Source organism: Rhamphochromis sp. 'chilingali' (genome assembly GCF_963969265.1).
Source record: "Rhamphochromis sp. 'chilingali' genome assembly, chromosome: 1".
In the NCBI taxonomy this organism is placed as follows: domain Eukaryota; kingdom Metazoa; phylum Chordata; class Actinopteri; order Cichliformes; family Cichlidae; genus Rhamphochromis; species Rhamphochromis sp. 'chilingali'.
This window is the reverse complement of record NC_137929.1, coordinates 14870479-14884143: the sequence shown is the minus strand read 5'-3', so window position 1 is coordinate 14884143 and position 13665 is coordinate 14870479. Positions and strand designations below refer to the sequence as shown.

Genomic DNA, 13665 nt, shown 5'->3' with positions numbered 1-13665 from the left:
TTAAAGCTCACTGCTTTCTAACAGACACTGAAATGTGTCTGTAGCATTGAGTGAATGCTGAATCCTGTCTGGTCAGTTTAAAGATTGAAGTCGGGGGAATCAGAGTGTTTTCACTGGCGCCTTGTTTTGATCGCACCTGTAAATCAGAAGGAAACCAAAGCGGCTCAAACTTCAGTCTGTGCAGTTAAAGCAGTGCTGATAATAAATCAGTCAGTCTCACTCAGTGAGATCATCATGTGGCAGAGATTTATGCTCCATGGCTGTCAGTGGCTTACAGTGTTGTTATCTGTATGTAGAGCGAGCACGGACTTGCACTGTATTTGTGTCTGAGGTCTGACGGTTAAGATTGTGGCAGCGTGTTGTGAGCTGCATCATCTCCTCTGGCTTTTTGACAATTACTTTTTCCATGGTTTTATCCTTTAAGATAGCAAGGCTGGCTTAACTGGTTTTGGGGCCCCTGCACAGTGTAAACCAATGAATCCACCCACGCAACAGTAATCAAACCACCATGAGTTGTCTCCTGTTAAATCATCGTCCTTTGGATCTTTATGCTGTGCTTATACCGTTTAATGGTGGCACAGTGTTACTGAACTGGATGTGCAGGCGTGCATAAAGACTGTATAATGTGTATGTGCTGTTAGTGGGGTGGGCTGGGAGACTTTCCCGATTTTATATGAACTTTGTACTTTTAACTTGGATATTGTTTGTATTAGTTTCTTTTACTAGGAGCTAAATTTGGTACGAGGTGTCTCGTATCTGCTGAGATCCGCGCTCTCGTTTGTGGTTCATGACAAATAAAAAGTAAAAATGAAATGAAATGAAACGGGGGTGTCAGGCTCAGTTTCACTAAGGACCACATGGGGAACTGAGAGTCGTCTACACGTCAGTCCCGCCGACATGCTCCAGGATCATCTAAATGCCGTCTCAACCGCTTGTTTCATGTCCCTGAACCAAACGGAGTGTCGCCGTCTCAGTGACGGGAGGCTCGGAGAAATATTTAGGTGAAATATAAATATTTTTGCCCTCCTTTGTCTTCTGTGCACTCAGTGCTGGAAACTATTCCTTGAAAACGTGTTCTCACACCCCCACCTGTGAACGTATCTGCCTGCAGCATCAACTTCCCCTTGTATGCCACCTTTTTTTCCACCAGCTTGTTGGCTTCCAGCTGCAGTGTAGAAGCGCCTGTCGTTTCGGTGCATTGTGTGCACGAGGCACAGTTTTGTGTGAAGGCTACAATCGGTTAGTTTTAATTCTAGTCCTTTCATAAATTCTCTTACTACAACCGCAGCAGAGTAGAGAGTACTCATTCAGGTGCAGGGCGAACATGCAAATGCCACACAAAGGCACCAGCCTACAGAATCAAACCCACAACCTTGTTTCTGTGACGTGACAGCGCTAACCACTGCATCACGGCATCATCGGGTGTGTTTTTGAGATGCTCCCTGGAGATAAACACAGGAGTGAGAGTCAAAGTGAAGGACTGTAAAGGAGGTCAGCTCGTCTCCTGTGCAGTCCTGGTGAGCCGTTTGCAGCCACACAAGCTGTGCAGTCAGTCACATGTGTGCAGCGTGGTGGTGGTGGGGTGGGGGGAGTGTTTCTCACAGATGGTGCAGCTCTCTGTTTCACTTCTCAGATGGGACCTCGGCACTTGTGCAGGGGCGTACAGGATGTTGAGCAGCGGCAAAGCATCTAAATCAAAGTAGAGAACTACAGACTGAGCGCTGTGTGTCTGTAGGTGGCTGAGGTCATGATGCAGCATCCTTGGGTGACAGGTAGAAAGAGTGGGCGGGCGCTGTGAGAATATGTGTTAGTCAAACGGATGCAGGACGCACGTACTCTTTTTAACTTTAAGCACATGCATGCAGATAAGCAGCTAAGATGTTTATGGGCTTATTAAGGACTAAAGCAACGTCTGGAGAAGAGCCGTAATCTAGATTTATAGTAACATGTTTCATGTAGATAAAAGTAAAACCAGAGCTTTAGTGGCTAATTATAGTTGCTGGGTCCTTAAATGACCCTGAGCCTTTTACGAAAGACGTCATCAGTGGAGCAAATTCTCTCTTTTCTAACAGTGGTGGATACGGCTGAAAGAGGCTCGTGGTGTGTTTCACCAACTATTTTTCTTTTCTTAAATTGATTCCCTTCTTTTTCTCTCAAAACCTGAATCATAGGTTAATTAGAACCTGCCAAGCAGGGTTCACATCCTCCTCTTTTGCTCCTACTGAACGCTGCTGCTGGACTAGAGCTGCTATCACGTCCAGTAACTACTGTGTCACTGGGCTCTGTTCCCAAACGTTCCCATGTTGGGAAACCCTGTGACGTGTATGAAGAGACACGTGAAAAAGGCTTTTGTCCAGCATTGCCGTGTCATTTCCTGTCAGTCGTTCTGTCTGCTGGCACATGTTGAGCAGTAACGAGATGTCAGCAAATATCCTCACCTTGATATAATAATGATATTCAGCCCTGAAATGTGTGGCATGTGGAAAAACGTTTTTGTTCACATAACGCACATTCAGATTACTCAGTGGACATCTCCAGCCATAACTCAGAAACTGAGAAGTCCACGCAGAGAAGAAATTCCAAAAGTGGTGACATAACCTGCTTTTGCACTTCCACGCTACGACAGACGGACTGTGAATAGTAACCAGAATTCCAGTATAGCTACACGAATCTAATGTGGATCAAATTCCAGCTTCCCCTGAGCTGCTGCCAAACAGCTATGAGTCATCCCGTCTTGGCTTCCATGGGAAAAATGAAAAGAAGAAAACCAGAGTGGAAGTGGAGTACAATCATTTATGCAGATGTGTAATTATGTTGTGGTGAGACCTCTACAGTAGCAAGGCTTGTATCTGTTTTCTGTACGTTGTGAGATTTTCTGTGATGACCAATAGGAGCACTGATTATTCTGTTTTATCCTGTCAGTCCAGCCTCCTGACTGGTTCAGATCACGATTGTCCCTTCGATTGTCGTGTTTTGTTTTGGGGGCTTTGCTTTGAGTAAAGCAGTGCTGATGTTTGCCTCTCACACGGACGTGTGGTCTCATGTGCTCTCACCAATAATTTAAATCTGTAGTAATGACATCAAAAATCTGCCTATAACTTCTTACATTTATAACAAAAAAAAGATGGCAGACAGTGAAACGACTGTGGATGGTGAGTCATATATAGAGACTGTATATTAATGGCTGTCACACTCTGTGGCCGTCCAAACATGCACAGAAATAGCACAAAGTTTAAAGAGTTTAGAATGTTTTCACTTTTAGTTTTGTTTAGTTTAGCTTTTCAGAAATTCTTTTAACCTCCACACTTTACTTCCGCAACCAGTAAAACCACTCAATAAAACACCCCATCTATAAAACCAGCCTACTGAGTACAGGATCCCACTGCCAAAAACAGATCCTGGGAAGAAGCCACAGTGGGTGTGGCACCACCAAACTGCAAGTCATGGTCTCACCAGAAATCCAACTAGCAATTTCCCCCCAGATAGGATCGACATGTCTAGCATTATAGGCAGCACTAGTGTCTCATTTGCAATCGCTTTAAGGAAGCACTGGTATAAAAACACCGTGTGTGCTTTCGATTTTTCAGCGGTGAAGAATTTGTTTGTACAGACTGGTTTAAGGTTGGTTTCATGCTTGTCTTTGGACGGTGGGAGCCACCCAGAAAGAAAAGAAAGGACCCATCGGGCTCATTGATTTGAACCCAGCACCTTCTTGTTTTGAAATACAACATTTCATCAGACCGGCGGTCACGCAGAGCTGAAATTCATCATTCAGAGTGGCACCGGCGCTCTGCTGTGACCGAGCGCTTGCTTTTAATCTACATCCGCTGAATCTAAAAACTAGACTAGTTAGTTTAATCTAGACCTGCAGATGCTAGCAGGCAGGGCATGCATGGAACGCTATAACCAAGGGGCCGGCATCCTCTGTGCCGAGTATGGCCTGGAAGTCCTGAGGTCAAAATGGGAGACGCCCCCGAGCGTGGTCGAGACTGAGTAAGAGTGACAGCAAACGAAATGGGTGAAGCGCTTTGAGTGGTCAGAAGAGTAGAAAAGCGTTATATAAGAACCAGTCCACTTACTATTTTACGGTGTCTGGACTCAGTGAAGCCCTTCAAAAAGCAGCTAAAGACCTTTTTATTTCAAAAAGCTTGTATTTAGACCAGGGTTGATTTATTTAGAACTGCATTGTGATTTGTTGTCTGTGAAAAGTGCTGTATAAACACATGTTACTTACTGAAACCTCTGGAGCGATCAGGCTATATTTTTACATCTCAGCTTTCTCATACAGTGAAAAGAGAAAAGCCTCAGTGCTGTGCAGCCTACTGAGAGCGAGCATTTTTCTATGTCAGCTGTGACTCTTCTACTCTTCGTAGCCACGTTCATAGTTTAGAGCTTGACTGCTACCCTCTGCTAAAATCACTTCACAATACTTTAAAAACATTGTCCAGAAAGAGTTTGCCTCTTATTAGAGAGGGAGGACCTCCTATTTATGACAGGATGCTTCCTGTGATGAGAGATGTTTTATGAGAGGTTTAACTGATGTCTATTTTTTAATTTCACTGGACAAGCTATGCTTGCCATTGCACATTCACAGGCCTTTAAACCCAACCACCGAAACCTTAAAACCACATCTTTACCTTCAGACAGCAGTACCAGAAAAATGTCCTCACAGCGATGTTGTAATCTTCACAAAGATAAGTTGCCAAAAGGAAGGCAGGTGGTTGGATCCCTGACAGCTCCAGTTTGTATGCCAGATTATCCTCGAGCAGTATCCTGAACCCTGAATTACTCCCGGTGTGTTCATCTGAGAGTGAAAGATGTTAACGGTGGAAAGTATGTAGAAAGCCTGTCACCGGAGTCTCTCACCTAAAAGTAAAGGCAGACTATCGGCTGAGAGCATAAACTGAGAAAAGCATTTCTGAAGAATATGCTAAACTTGAGTGTCACATGGGCTCAATCCCAGCATCGCAGCAACAGGCTCTGCAGGCAAAGAGCTTTTATTTCTTTTGACATTCAGGAACATGTGATACTAAATGTTACATTCTGCTCTGTCTCACAATCATAACGAATTTTTCCAAAGATTCCTGGATTCAGACGTGGGTCCAGATTGGTGCAAAGCCCCACCTCTGATGAGATAAACCTGTTGTAAAGAAAATAACTACATTGTAGCGCTAAGTGTTACCTGATGTTGAAGCCATGGAAGAACAAGCGACAGGCTGAGATTATTTGGTAGTGCAGCTCTTCTCTAACCCTCGTCCTGCTGCTTCCTTTGTAGATGATGTGTCTGCTGACAGCAGTGCTGAATTTCCAGACCGGGCATCCATGATGGAGGTGCGTCTGCAGGCACAGGAGGACGAGATCACACTCCTGAAATCCTCTCTGGCTGACGCCCTGCGCAGGCTCCGCATCCACGATCAGGTCCTACAGTTACTGAAGCAGCAGGTCATAGCAGGTGGGTGATGTTAACTGAAAACTGAAACTAGTGTGGCTCGTCCGTCTCCGTTCATATAAAAGTGATTAGACTTGCAGAGTGCAGCTGCACACGCAGAAGAAACTAATAATCCACTTTGATCTACTCAGTGAACCCGAGTGCTGCACGGCTGCTAAGCCAAGCATGCTGCTCAGATTGTTCCAGCAGCAGCAGAAAGTTGTCCTCCAGCTCAGCCAGCGATGGGATCCGGCACCCTGCTACGAGGTACTACACCTTCCAGCCAAGGGCTTAAACGCTCAGGACGAACGACGAGGGGTCGTTGTGTTGTATTAGACAACACGCTTGTCTATTCAAACTGTCGTTGTGCTCATATGTCTGTGTGAACTGCCTGTATGACTGCTTTGTGTTGTTCTCAACCTTTGAACTCTCCAGCCAACTGTCAGACACCACTGTGACCAATGCAAACAGCCAAAGAGGAAGCTCGGCATCCACGGACATCCAAACCGTTCCAGCAACAGTGGACAAGTCGACCCAGACAGAGTCGACCCCGTCAGGCCAGGACTCGGCCCAGGACAGGGTCCCTCTCCACGGACGAGTCCAGAGCCTGCAATTGGAAGATGCACTCGTGGAAGGTCCTTCTGTATCTGAGGGAAACCGGGCCAAACTCCACCGTGTCCCTGGTATGGAAGAGGAGGATGAGGAGCCAGAAGAAGATGAAGGAGGAGGAAGAGGGGAGCAGGAAAAGGACCTAACATGGGCATCATCAGTTGAAGAGCCCATTCAGCCCACCACCATCAGAGGCCTCCAGAGGGAGGACCTCCTGGATGGCAGCTGCTCTCCGGAGGATCCAGGCTCAGCCTCGGCCTCATTCAAATCTTCAGACCAGAACCTCAGCTGCCGCTCTGGACCGCTGTCTCCCATCCACGAAAGAGAGAAGGCTCTGTGCGTGGTCCTGCCTCATTGCCGCGTTCTTTACAACCTCAATCATCTTTCCTTAATCGTTGATTGATTGCATGACTTTTAAGAACGAATCAACACTAACACTGACTTTCCAGATTCTGGCTCTGCAAACCCCAGTTGTGCTGCAGCCCGCTTTATGAACCAGACATCCTCAGGTTTGCAGGGTGTGTCATGCTGCGTTAGAATATGTCACCACCCGGGTGTCCTGTTCTGCTGTCTCGGTCACTAAAGTCCACACGTGCTTTCTTTTCAGTGTGTTTGAACTGGAGAAACACAAAGCTAAAGTCTAACTCATATATCCATATTAAGCTTCAAAGCACCCAGAGATTTGAATCCACTGGAAAATAGAATGAGAAGTAAACAAAAGGCATGTCTGCAAGCTGCACGGTGTATACTCCTGCTGCGTAGCTGCAGAGCGCCTCAAAATGACTCAGTGTCATGATTCTGTATGTGACACGGCGCCAGTAAGGATCTGTTTTTTTCAACTGGGTTTTGCAGATTTGCCCAAACTGTTTCAACAATGTTTCACTATAATTAAGCTTGTAATCGCTCCTAATATCTTTGTGATTAAAACATATTCTCTTACAGCAAAGCATGTCTTCCATAAAGGACTACCTTACTAATAGGTGGGGACCACAGGGCAGGGCTCTGCTTTTGTTTACTGCTTTGGTTTACTTTGTTTACTTGTGCATGTGCTCTGTGTTTTGCCCTCCCTCCTTGTTATTCCTTTGAAAGGGTTTCCCAGAACATCAGTTTGACTTTTGCCTCTGACAAAAGCTCATGTGGGCCTCCAGGATCAAACTAGCACAAATTAGTATTCACTGCTTTAGACACATTAAGACTTTCAATATGAACTCAGAAGCTATTTTCACCATTGCAATCCCCTGCAAGCTGTCCAAACGGCATTAAACCTTTAGAATACAGTATAAAGAGTAATTATATTTTCAAATTTCAAATTTTAAATGATTTTGTTTCTGGTTACATTTTGAGAAATTTGGTATGTTGCTGAGATTTCAAACTCAGATGACATTACTACAAATAAATTTCATCTAATCGAATAAATTAGTCAAACTGTTTCATCAGGTCAGCTTCTTCCTCTTGTGTGATTGTTTGCATGGCCTTAACATTGTGTGTGTGTGTGTGTGTGTGTGTGTTTTAATCTCAATATTAAATGTTACTATTGTGCTTACAAAACTATTTAAACGTAACACTGGATACTTTCAGTTTGTATTTTATGATGTGTTTGTGTTGTAGAGCTCAAAGCAAACACAAGCCGACCTGTTTTCAAAGTGTCTGTTTAGGCAACAAATTGTTCCTTGTAGGTTTAAAAAATTTTAAATCCACACACAAATATTGTTTTTGTGAAGCTACAGAGCTTCTACTAGTTCTGACTGATTGTTTCCAGAATGTCCAGAATCAGAGTTCAAATAATTTGCAGATCAGTGGCAAAAAGCACGTTTGTCTCTGAAGTTAGCATAAATTTTCAGTAGCACTGTTTTTACACCTATAAGGAGGTCTTTCACACAATTGGCACAGTGACAGGTGTAGTAGGCGGGGCTTGGCAAAAGTTATTTATCCTTTGATGGAGAATGTAGGTGCAGCGGGGATTTGTGGGTGCTTCGCATGCAGAGGGATAGGTGCATTAAACTGTCTTGAGTCTGTTAAAGCTGACTCGGTGTTTCTGTGACGCTTTAGGGTTCGTAGAAACAGCGAGAAACTAGGGAACCCTGAAAGGCAGAGGAAACGTCTAGACAAGAAGGCAGCATCTTCAGCAAACCTCCTCGCCCGCTCCCCAAGCCTGGAGAAGTGAGCCATCCTGCCATCACTCACAGATGTCACCACACCGCTCGCTTTGTCCCACGGCTGCAGCAGCCTCGCATTAAAGGGACACTTGTTGGAAGTCACCCTGTGAAACACTCATAAATACACATAATGCGATTGTGAAGCAACAGTCTGTGAAGTGGCTTCTAATGTCTTGATTTTTCTCTCCGCAGCCGAGCTAAAGAGCTTATCGCCAGTGCAGGTGAGGTCATTGACAGCATCTTCATCAACAGAGGCCTCTGAGCCAAACTCCATACAGGCCCCAGGGTTCAATCAGGAGTCAGCCCACCACCGTTTCACTGAAACGCACTTTGCTGAATTCAAAAACAGCTTCTACGATCATCGTTGCATGTTGTTGTGTTTAATTTAGGTACTTTTCCAACATGATGGTCTGGCCTGGCTCCAGTGTTGGCAGGCCTGAGCTGTGCTGTGCTTCTGTACTTGTGACACAGAAACCCCGTTGGTTCACACATGTAGTCATTTGTGTAAAAATGAGTGGATTTCCCAACCAACCACACTTTTGTTTTGCATAGCTTTTATGAGCATTGGCCTTCAGTCTGGTTCTGGTGGTTTAGGCTTCATTCCCTTCACCAATCAGGCTCAGCCACTAGTTTATATCTATTATAGCCCCTTACATGAATAGCTGCGTTGGGGGAGGGGGGGCTTTTGAAGGATGGACCACTTTTAAACCTGTGTAATTTACTTGGACCACATCACATACTTGTTAATATAAAACTCTGACAGTTCTTGACGTAGTCAAATGCAAGAATGCATTTCATAAATTTGAGACTTTAGATCAGGGTGTCCAACTCCAGGCCTCGAGGGCCGCTGTCCTGCAGGTTTTAGACCTCACCCTGAGTCAACACATCTGAATCACATGATTAGTTCATTACCAGGCCTCTGGAGAACTTCAAGATATGTTGAGGAGGTCATTTACCGTTTAAATCAACTGTGCTGGATCAAGGACACATCTAAAACCTGCAGGACACCGGCCCTCCAGGCCTGGAGTTGGACACTCCTGCTTTAGATGATATGAAAAACGTTGTGCTTTGTTCTGTCTCGAGTAGGGCTTTCTCAAACTCTCAGGATCATTTCCACAGCACTATATCCGTCAGAGTTTGTTTGTTTTTGGGTTTATCATTTTATAGTTCTATTACCCTTTATGGCTTTTATATTACAATTTCAATTTTTTTCAATACATGCCAGGTGTCTTCTTGTGCCAGTACAGGATATGATGTCATCGGCTTGTTTGGTTGGTTGGTTGCAGTCAAGGTTACGTTAGCTAACTAGAACCAATAACTCAGGAGTAAACAAGGGGACCTAAACTAAAATTCAAAGCGGGTCACTTTTGTGCCGTCCAACATAAAACATAAAACAATGACTTTTATGTTAAGAAATCAAGATAAAGTAATCCAATCAGTGAGATGACATAAAAAACTGTCTCCAAATAGTGTGGCATCGCTTCCGCAGAGCCTCTGCCTCATTGGTGTTTTTTATTTTTGTTTTTTTTCTATCGCGCACATCGACCCTTTTTTAACGAAAAGGTTTACATTAACAAATTGATGCCATTTCTCACCAACAATGCTCCATCTGGTGGCAGATGGGTGCATAACATCTATGACACGATAATTTACCGGCACTGGGCAACAATTAAAATTTTAACAGTTAGGTTAAATGACTAGAACTTATATTACTCACTACTGACAACAGCGACGGCTAGTTGTGCATACTATACCTTACACATGGATCCTGGAATAACTAGAACTCCACAAGATCAACACGTGCTTTCATCTAAAATTTGATGGGAATATGGCGAAAAATACTAGAGGCCAACTTTAAGCCTGAGTCCCCATCAAGGGAAGGAATCGTCAAGGAGATGCTGTGTCCCACTGTTGTTCTGCACAGGTCTGAACCGCCTCAGTGAGGTCATTAACAAGACTGGTTTCAGATACCGACTATGACATTATCCACTTCCTCTACATGAATGCCATGAGTGAGCAAGACATCGGCTCACTGATCCACAGCACTTTATTCTACAGCAGTGGAATCTCATGCAAACTGGAGAAGTGTAGCTGGATGGTAAGAAAGCGAGGGAAGGTAGTGAGAACTGAGGCGATTACACTACCAGAAGGAAACGGTGTAAACATCAAGGACAGCCTCAAGTACCTGTGAATCCCACGGGCAAGTGGGAACCATGAAGAGGCCGCTAGGAAAGCCGCATCCACCAAATACATACAGAGTAACCCAAGTCCTCAACTGAATTGGAAGAACAAGATTTAGGCAATAAATGCCTACGCCCTGCCTGTCATCGGATACTCTGATTGGATAATAAAGATGAGGAAATTCCTTACAGTGCATGTAGAGTTTCAGTCCAGCATCATGAGACTGTACACTAAGCACAAGGTTGGAGGTTGAGGACTACTGAATGTGAAAACCATTATCCAGGATGAAACTGATGGAAAGATCCGCACATCAGGAACACAACGGATGCTGTGTTTGGTGAATACAACTGGCAGCAGAAATCTGAGAAAGAAAATCAGAAATTACATTGCAGATAGAAAAAGTGTCTGTTACTGAGAAGCCTGCCAGTGGCTGGACAAAGCTGGACTGAAAGACAGCACAGAGGCACTAATCATGGCAGCACAGGAACAAGCTCCGAGCACAGGATCCATAGAGGCTGGGGTCTGTCACAGCAGGTAAGACCCCGGGTGCAGGCTGTGCAAAGATGAGACAATCCAGCACCTAACAGCAGGGTGTAAGATGCGAGCAGGCAGCGCATACTGGAACGCCATAGTATTATACAAGAATACAGGAATGTATTTCATGCCGAGTATGGCCTGGAATTCCCGAGGTCAAAATGGGATCCGAGAATTACTGAGCTAAGATTATGTGGAACTGGACATAGTAGTTTTGGGCAAGCAGAGGAAGACGACTGCAGTGAGATGACTCCAGAATCACCATACCAACAGTAAAGTTTGGAGGCGGGAACATCATGGTGTGGGTCTGTTTATCAGCATACAACACTGGCACGCTTCATTGAAGGAAGGATCAATGGAAAAATGTACAGAGACATTCTTGATTTAAAAAGAAAACCAAGCTGCTGCCAGCTACCAGGATGATGAAGATGAGACCAGGGTGGTCATTTCAGCAAGACAATGACCGCAACCAAGCCCCACACAGCCAAGGAAACTGGATTTATTTTAGAGAAGATGAAAGCTGTAGATATTTTCAATAAAAACCTTGCTACAGTGTGATGTTACCAAACAAAACTGTGGCTCCACCGTCATGCACTTACACAGGAACTGTTGTATAGCTGCCGGCACTCCAAACTGTTCTAGCGTTTTCTGGTCAGTCAGACAGAAAGTTAGTCGGTCTCAACATTCACATGTCGTTAAGCTCATCCTTAATGTTTTACTTTACTTTGAGTCCCATAGAAACCGGCCAAGAAAACATGATTCGGCGTGGATTCTAAAGTTTGTGGGTGTAACTGATGTTAACGGAAGATTTAACCCTCTGAAATGTCTAAAGCTATAGTAGGCTATAAAGCTGTAGGTCAGCTGTGATTTAATGCACAGGGGATCTATTTGTTCGTCTGGCTAACCTTTATTTTTTCTCATTTACACACAGGATCCCCTGGCTCCAGAAGAGGAACCTACAGCCAAGGTAAACCTGCTCTTATGCAGCTTTATGTCTTCATCGTCTTTCATGGGGAGGTGGACAGGCTGCTTTTCCAGGAGTGTCTCACTCCCATTCTTGCTGCTGCTGCCAGTTGGCAACTGAGAGCTAGATTTTTAAAAAACAAATTATTCTAAAAAAGTAACCCAAGAAGTTTGGAACTGTGACTCACTCTCGCTCACTTGAGGAAGCAGACCGTTGACGACTTTTGGGTGAATTTTCTCTGCAGGGCTGTGTAGACAGAGGAAGCCCACAGATATCTCACACAGGCCCCACTTGGTTGTGCAAACATCACATTTCTTTATGGGCGAGCCCACTACGGGTCCCACGTGAGTTTTCTGTGATTAAGAACAGTTTGGTGATGAATCTGTGACACAAACCCATTGTTTGTTTTTCAGGACAGTCAATCAAAATGTTTATCCGAGGCCGACCCATTACCATGTACATCCCCTCCAACATCCAGAACTACGACGAGCTGAAGATGGAACCTCCCTCTGAGAGACTGGAGCTGGACTGGGTGTATCCTTCCACAATGCCACGTATTTGCGAGGGTTGTTACATTCAGACGCTGCTGGTTTTACCAGGACTAATGCCTCGTATGGTCTATACTGGTCTGGGTGCAATGGTTATAGCTGGCCTGCTCGAACTAAAGCAAGGTTCAGCAACACAGTTTTGTGTGTGATTTGTTTCTTTCTTGTATCTTGCTGTTACCTTAACGCTGTTCTGCTAGCTATGGTTACCGTGGACGGGACGGTCGAGCTAATCTGTATTTCCTCCCGACGGGCGAGGCAGTGTACTTCATTGCCTGTGTGATTGTGCTTTATCACATCAACAACCGCACACAACGGCACTATCGTAAACACACAGACTGCGTCCGCTGGTTAGTGGAATGAAGCTAATGAATAAATCATCCACATGTTGAAATCGAACTTGGCAGTTCAGCTGACTGATTAGCTACATAAAGTATTTGCCCCCTTCCTGATTTCTGTGTTTTGTATATTTGTCACGCTTAAATATCTTAAAATGGGAAAGAAATTTTACTATTAGTCAAAGTAAGTCCAAAATGTAGTTTTTAAATGAGTATTTAACTAATTAAAAACCTATTCAGCAGCTCTAGTCTGAGCTTCTCTCTAATGACTGAATTCTTTGCCCTGTGGTAACGGAGAGGCCCGGAGGAAGCTAAATCCAGCTGTTTGCATCCGTGATCTCATTCTTTCACCTTTAAAAGAAGTAAAATAAACAGTGTTAACAAAAATAGATTTTTAAGACCTGTTTCACTCTGTTAGACAGATGGTTTCTTAATTCAGCAGGTCTGTTGTTATCAGCCTGGGTGCAACTAGTGAAACTGAGCTCAGCTTTTATGAAGTACTCCTGGTCTACGGTGGTCAGTATCTATCGAAAGCGGTGCAAGGAAGGAACTGTTTTGATTAGTGTGAGACTAGACTGATTGCAGATATTTGTGGACAGAGGTCTGTGTGACCTGGTAACAGAAAAACACTTGTGTGTATCGGGAACAAGAGGGAAGCTACTGTCTGCTTTAACCTGCTTCTGAACTCAACTCCATTCCTTGGATTATCACTTGAGTCAAAGTATTTGCACTGCAGATTTTGGAGGGGATAAGCGTGCTGGCGTGCTACTGCATGGCACTGCACCACTGCACCAAAATATGTGATTTTGAGATTTCTTTTAAGAGCCAAGTTAAAATGGGAAACAAGTATGGTAGCATGTGAAGCAGAGACCAGCTGGCAGAAACAGTAGCTGAAGAGTCTGCGAGTATC

The 13665-nt window shown here is 44.4% G+C and overlaps 1 protein-coding gene across 2 annotated transcripts in view; it reads left to right on the top strand.

Annotated features, from left to right (window-relative positions):
• eml3 (EMAP like 3) overlaps positions 1–13665 on the top strand; it is a 32575-nt gene that overhangs the window by 3228 nt on the left and 15682 nt on the right. The window contains exons 2-9 of one of the 2 annotated variants that reach the window (XM_080877943.1): positions 5276–5452; positions 5581–5695; positions 5864–6373; positions 8087–8197; positions 8386–8414; positions 11840–11875; positions 12286–12406; positions 12618–12767. In XM_080877943.1, coding sequence (XP_080734069.1) covers positions 5276–5452; positions 5581–5695; positions 5864–6373; positions 8087–8197; positions 8386–8414; positions 11840–11875; positions 12286–12406; positions 12618–12767 — 1249 coding nt within the window. The remainder of the gene's footprint in view (positions 1–5275; positions 5453–5580; positions 5696–5863; positions 6374–8086; positions 8198–8385; positions 8415–11839; positions 11876–12285; positions 12407–12617; positions 12768–13665) is intronic. The other variant, XM_080877944.1, reaches the window with a different exon arrangement.